General features: G+C 32.7%; 1 protein-coding gene and 1 long non-coding RNA gene across 2 annotated transcripts; one reads left to right on the top strand and one right to left on the bottom strand.

The window, feature by feature from the left end:
• The first annotated feature begins 3,699 nt into the window (after positions 1-3,699).
• LOC126888158 (uncharacterized) lies at positions 3,700-4,453 on the top strand. Its single transcript, XR_007699428.1, has 2 exons — positions 3,700-3,910; positions 4,070-4,453. It is a non-coding gene; the product is annotated as an uncharacterized LOC126888158 (long non-coding RNA).
• Positions 4,454-6,007: 1,554 nt separating this feature from the next.
• On the bottom strand, positions 6,008-6,940 carry LOC126888154 (uncharacterized). The gene has a single exon (XM_050656158.1). The coding sequence runs from the start codon at positions 6,803-6,805 to the stop codon at positions 6,035-6,037; it is 771 nt and encodes a 256-aa protein (XP_050512115.1). The 5' UTR covers positions 6,806-6,940; the 3' UTR covers positions 6,008-6,034.
• Positions 6,941-7,311: the final 371 nt, after the last annotated feature.

Raw genomic sequence — 7,311 nt, 5'->3', positions numbered from 1 at the left:
TTGTTTTTTTTTTCAAATTACAAAATATGTTGTTTTCAATACAAGTACCTAATTGTTGTTATTATTTACTGAGCATTTAGAATTTTGACTAACGCTCGATTTCATAATAAAGTTAAAGTGTGTGTTACCTTAAAAAAAGCAATTGTTACAGTTAAAGAAAACTTTAAATTTAAGGTCCACTTTAACTTTATTAATATAAAATCGAGCGTAAGAAATTTTATAAACTTTGGAAAATAGCATTTTTCTCAAAAAATAAAACAAAACTCATTTTAAAACATATATTAAATTATAAACACAACACTAAATAAATAATTTTTCTCAACGGTTAAAAACCACACTTAAAAGTTTTAGAAATTCACACCCCAGAATCAAGTTACTCAAATTTTCAAACACCTCACCTGACACAGTGTCTCAAGTACGATTGCACGAAGCTGTTGATGTTATATTTTTACTAACATTAACAAAGTATTCATTTAGATTTCCAGGGTCTGAAAGGAAAAATGTTTAAGCTGGGTGAATTTTATTTCGAAGATCGTTTATTATGGACTAAGTTTCTTTTGCAACACTTTTAGAGCTTTTTTTAACTATTTAGAATGGGAAATAAGTCACAATATTATTAAAAAATGATTTTTATTAACGTTTCGACGCCCAAATCGGGTGCCGTTGTCAAAATACAAAATACTATTCATATATACAAAATATAAAAATCATTTTTTAATAATATTGTGGCTTATTTCCCATTCTAAATAGTTAAAATTGTAAAAAATGCCACAAGAAAATAGCTTCAGAACAACACTTTTACAGCTTCTCAGACAATTTTGATAGTACGATTTTTTAGCTGATTTTATAAGTTCTAAATAGGTTTTCCTATACTTGCTGATATATTCAATGACAGAGCCATTGGAAAGTAAATTTCTTGATGTAGAGTAGTGAACGCATATTCATGGCTGATATGCGGATACCGGATACCTTTAGTAGTCCAGGGCCCAGGATTTGCGATGTTTTGGCTTAATTGTAATTAAAGGAAATGCTTTGTTGAACTTAAGGACATAAAAGCATATTAAAAAAATCACTGAAAAGTGATAATTTTAAAATTACAGGAAAGTGCCACTCGGAGGTTAAGCAAAATTAAATTAAAACTTGTAGCTACTTTAGTTTTTTCAATTTATAAATCTAGTTTAAATTAAACTAAAAAGAAATATATCTTTTTTGTAAACAAACACATTTAACGGCTAAACAGCTGGCTCCGGTTGGATGATACTGCGCAGGACGAGTGTAATATCCACCACCACCGTCTCGGAGGTAGGTGTAGAAAAGTGTTACACTTTTTTTCCTACAGCATTTCAAAGAAACGAGTTGTACGCGTTCTACGACAGAAGTTGAGTGTATCGTGAAAAAAAGTGTACACACTAGAAAAACAAAGAAACAAGAAAGTGTAACACTTTTACACTTTTCAAGAACTAGTGTTACACTTAAAACAAAGGAACAGACCTTTAATCTCTCCCCCTTCGGACGGAATAAATATGGACGTCCTTTGGACGTCCGACGTTGAACGTCCTTTGGACGTCCATACTGGACGAAATACGGACGTTTTATGAACGCTTATATATTATATTGGACACATTATACCAATTACGGGATCAAATAGCAAAATAATTCAATAAAATATTAACTTACGCGTTAACTTTACGTTAATGAAATACAGTCAAACCTGTCAGTAACGGCCACTAAAATGAAAGAACTATTGGCCGATATAGAAAGGTGGCCGTTATTGCCAGTTTTTGTAGTCTAGATATACAGTAAAACTTGTGTTACTGGCCACCTGATAAAATCGGCCACCTGTACTAACGGCCGGTTTAAATATTCCCCAAACCAATTATATCTGGACTACAAAAACTGGCAATACCGGTCACCTTTCTATATCGGCCAATAGCTTTTTCATTTTTAGTGGCCGTTACTGACAGGTTTTACTGTAATTGGTTTGGGGAATTTTTAAACTGACCGTTAGTACAGGTGGCCGGTGTTTACAGGGGGCCGGTAACACAGGTTTTACTGTAGTTTAAATCGAAAAGATTAAATCTTAATTCAAAATTGTATATACAATTATTACAATTATAAACAAACTATATAGTTTAATATCCAAAACATGTTTTTGATTTTATGTAATGTAATGAAAATCTTATTTGTAAATTATTGGTTACAATGTTTAACAATAGGAAATATTCAAGAATAAATAAAATAAAAGTTTAATCCTAAAGGCGCAGTCTCTCTTATGCGATTGTCGCATGCGTTCGACGCAAGCAGTAGTCGCAAGCAATTAACGCAGTGGTTGGGGTGGTCTCTCTTGTGCGTTTAGACGCATCAGATAGAACAGCTGATGAAAAGCGGGAATTTTAAAAATAATAGGTTAAAGGTTATGTTATATATTATCTGATAAAGGATAGCACCGATAACAGTAAAATTGCTTCATAGTAATTTATAATACTATTTTTAATAATTTATAATTATAGTAATACTTAGTAATTAATAATAATAGAAATATTTAGTAACTTATAATAATAGTAATCCTTAGTAATTAATAATATTCATTAGTCATTTATATTAATAGTAATATTTAGTAATTTATAATTAGTAGGTAGTAGTAATAGTAATAACGCTTATTGATGAATATACTGGATGAATATACCCCTCTATATTTATCAATCAACGGTAATAGTAAGTAGTAATTAATTTAGTGATAATAATAATGGGGTATCTACAGAGATAGGTTTATCTTCACATATTAAAAGAGCAAGAATTGGAGGAGAACATTTTAAAAATGATGCTCTCATATGAAGGTAAACCAAAAAAGAGTAAAACTGATGAAATGTTTGTGAATAGGGTTGAAGAAGGATACCAAACCAATTTAATAAGTAAATATATGGTTGATAATGAGACCAAGTTTCATAGTTTCTTTCGCGTGACGAAGAACCAGTTCCATTAATTTCTTGTTATGTGCTATTAAGGAAGACATAACGAAATCTCCTACAAGAATGGTAAAGAGAGTGATAACACCAGAAGAAAAACTTGGTGTCAAATTAAAGTGCAAAATGTTTATTCTCTGTGCAATTATGAAAACAACAGCATATTGCTTATTTATATCTGGAATTACGTATTATTAAAATATTAATTAACAAAGCTTCTTAACCTCGAACCTCGTTATCATAAGTTGATAAACAATAAACAACAAACTTTTAAATTCTATGTCAAATTTTTTGTTGTTTTATGAAATGGACGCATGCAGTCACTGCAAAGCACTGCTATCATCACCAGTCGATGCAGCAGGCGCATGCGATTCCTCGCGTCGGACGCACAAGACAGACCGGCCGCATAAAGTTTACATTTGAGGAGTGCACAGAACATCGCTTGCGACTGCTGCTTGCGTCAAACGCATGCGACAATCGCATAAGAGAGACTGCGGCTTAACAACACAAAACATTCCAGGAATATAGGTACTACCGTTCTATTCCGTGAACATCTATCTGATTAAATTATGGGTGGAAAGTTACCACAAGATATTCTATGAACATAGTACAATGTCTTCCTGGAGGGGTAAAATTTTCCATTACAAGATTTTAAGAGAGGCCATTTACTGTTCAATTTGCGTTCATTTTCAAATTTGCCGCGCGAGTATCTATGTAGCGTCGCGTGGTCATTGGTCATCACATATTTCATTTTCATAAGATAACCGATAACCTAAAAATTTAGTAAAAATTTTGATTGGAAAAAAATGCATCGATAAGGGGGTGTGGGAAATGGAAATTAGTGGCTTTTCTGCTGTACTGTCTGCTAGTCAAATCACACAACACTTTTTTCTATGCTGCTAGTTTTTGCTCTGGGCTCTGGCTGGATCTCTTGTTTAAACAATTTTGTAAGTATTATAAAATCCGTTTTCAATTTTCTTTATTCTTTATGAAACGAATCATTTATGCATGCATATTATTACCTGTAAATAGTACCTATTTCCTATTTCTTTTGATTTTTAATTGTAAAGAATAGAAAAATTACCCTTCATTTTAATTTTTTTTAGAATCAGCTGAAAGTGGCCTACAAAAAAAAACCAAGAAGTAAATGTATAGCCTTGTGGCTATGAAAGGCAAAAGAGAGATATAAAAAGTGTATTGGCTAGTTGGAAGAAAGTCCACATTGTCCATGCATAATAAGTTATTACTTTATCAACAAATATCAAGAAGATAGCAGGGTCACGAGCAACAACTTCATAAGTTCAAGAATATCGAGGAAATCCAGCTCCTCGATACTACTGGGCAAACTAGAAGATTGAAGAGGACAAAGCCTTTTGAACTAGTTTGAGTGATAGGTGATAGTGAAAAACGGAGCATAGTGCTTGTGTGCTGTGCCTGTGTATGTTAGAATAGTGCACGATCTTGTTAGATTAGATAAGAGACGCTATGGGGTAAGCTCTTCATTTTAAGAAACAGTAGTAATTTAGGTTAAATTAAAATTGCTCATTGGTCAGTTATGACCAGATTGTTTTTTTATGTTTGGCAAAAAGGACTTAAGTCAGAATTGCACATTGATAATGTTTTGATGATTTCTGGACCAGAAAAAAACTGTTGTAGATGTAAACTGTATGTACAGTAGAATCTACTACAGTACTGTAGAAATCATCAAAACGTTATCGATGTGCAATTCTGACTTAAGTCCTTTTTCCCAAACATCAGAGAATTGTAATGTACAATAATTCTCCTATCTGCTTTTTCATGAATTTTGTAGGAGATGAAAAACCATTTTTAGGATCATCTGCTTTCACATGTAAATTTTGACATGTTTTGTAGTAAATAGATAGTTGAATTTACTACAAAACATGTCAAAAAATATATGAAAACAGGAGGTGACTATAAAAAAAGTTTTTAGTCTCTCTTACAAAACTCATGAAAAAACAAATCGGAGGTATGTCACATCAGTGACTATATCCAGGGAATGTCTAAAAAATATACTTTGATGTCCCAAGAACCAAATATAACCTACAGTCCATCTAATTTACTTACTGTTGCAGGTCATTATCTACGCCAGAGATCTAAGTTGACATAGTTGCCAAAGTATAAAAAGATCCTGAATCCATTTTAAATCAAATATATCACATAATTATTGTAAACGTGGATTATATAACAAAACAAATTAATATTCAATGTAAATAAGTAAAAACTTAAGAAATAGAGAACAAGAATTAAGTTATAATCTTTTAAGATTTGCAGTGCAAGAGTTTTTGCACTGCATTGTTAATAATTAAAAAACGGCTCCGAACTCTTGGCAAAAAGCTGGTAGGTTTCTTTGTATAAGTTTGTCTACAATAACAACTAAAAAAGTTGTCAGATACCTCGATTATTCCAAGTCGTTATAAAATTAGGTGAAATTTATATTTTTATAGTAGAGGATCTTTTTATAGTAAAGTAAATAATAAAAACAGTAAATATAATAAATAAAACAGATACTTATAGTAAAGAATATAAACAAATATGAAGTGTCATCACCGTAACTGTCAAATAAATGTTACCAATTTATTCTAAAATGTCACCTTCGTTCGATTACAGTTACAGTGTGATCCGAACAAATCTGCTTCATAAAAACGCTTTATAATCCATTTATACAAATTAAATGAAACATATTATTGTGTATTTCTTTAGGTTAACATTAATATAAATGTTGTTCTGAAGCTATTTCCTTGTGGCATTTTTATGATTAATTATTTGTATGGGAAATATATATACTTTAAAATGTATAATATATGTCTGAATTGCCAATATAAATGAGTGAGATTAAATAAATTATTAGAAGAATTTTTTTGCTTAGCAACAACACTTTAGTTTATTTTAGTAATATTTTGTATTTTGACAACGGCACCCGATTTGGGCGTCGAAACGTTAATAAAATTATTTTTTTCATTTTAATTGTGGCTTATTTCCCATACAAATAATTAATCATTAATATAAATCTTCAAATATTATTTCTCATCATCATTCTCTTTGCCTTATCCCTATGCGGGGTCGGCTTCCCTAATTGCATTTCTCCACACAATTCTGTCTTGGGTCATATCAGTGTTAATCCCCTTTACCAACATGTCCTGCCTTATCGCCTCCCCCCAGGTCTTCTTTGGTCTTCCTCTCCTACTCCTTCCAGGAATCTGCACTTCAGCTATTCTTCGTATTGGGTGATTAACGTCTCGACGTTGAACATGACCGAACCATCTTAACCTATGCTCTCTCATTTTGGCATCAATTGGTGCCACACCTAGACTTCCCCTAATATACTCATTTCTAATTTTATCCTTCTTTGTCACTCCACTCATCCATCTAAGCATTCTCATTTCCGCCACATGCATTCGTTGTTCCTCTTTCTTTTTCACTGCCCAACATTCAGTTCCGTACATCATAGCCGGTCTTATGGCTGTTTTATAGAATTTTCCCTTCAGCTTCATTGGAATTTTTCTGTCACACAACACACCACTCGCTTCTTTCCACTTCATCCATCCAGCCCTAATTCTACTGCATGCATCTCCATCTATTTCTCCATTACTCTGTAATACCGATCCTAGGTACTTAAAACTATTGCTTTTCACAATCATTTCACCATCCAAAGATACCATTTTATTTGTACTAGCTCCATCTTTAAATGAACATTCCAAATACTCTGTTTTTGTCCTACTAAGTTTTAAACCTTTTTCCTCCAGAGCTTGTCTCCACTGTTCCAGTTTTTGTTCTAAGTCTCTTTCACTATTTCCTACTAACACGACATCATCAGCATACATTAAGCACCATGGAATGTTACCCTGTAGTTTCGCTGTTATCTGGTCCAAAACTAATGAGAATAAATACGGACTAAGCACAGAGCCTTGGTGCAATCCTACTTTCACATGAAATTTATCAGTCTCTCCCACACCTGTCCTAACACTAGTCGTTACTCCCTCATACATATCCCTCACAATCTTTACATATTCACCAGGGACTCCTTTCTTATTGAGTGCCCACCACAGAATCTCTCGAGGAACTCTATCATATGCTTTCTCAAGATCAATGAATACCATATGAGCGTTTGTTTCTTTACTCCTGTATTTTTCCATCAACTGCCTTATAATGAAAATTGCATCTGTTGTTGATCTACCCTGCATAAAGCCAAATTGATTCTCGGATATTTCGGTCTCTTCACGTATCCGTCTGTCAATTACTCTTTCCCATATTTTCATGGTGTGGCTAAGCAGTTTTATAGCCCTGTAGTTTGTACATTGTTGTATATCTCCCTTGTTTTTGTAAACAG

Source organism: Diabrotica virgifera, chromosome 7 (assembly GCF_917563875.1).
Source record: "Diabrotica virgifera virgifera chromosome 7, PGI_DIABVI_V3a".
In the NCBI taxonomy this organism is placed as follows: Eukaryota; Metazoa; Arthropoda; class Insecta; order Coleoptera; family Chrysomelidae; genus Diabrotica; species Diabrotica virgifera.
Note: the sequence above shows the minus strand (reverse complement) of the source record. Positions and strands in the feature narration are given on the sequence as shown.

What these genes read in the sequence shown, in the direction of transcription:
- LOC126888154 (XM_050656158.1), bottom strand. Translation starts at nt 6,805, where the DNA reads ATGTATGCTGATGATGTCGTGTTAGTAGGAAATAGTGAAAGAGACTTA.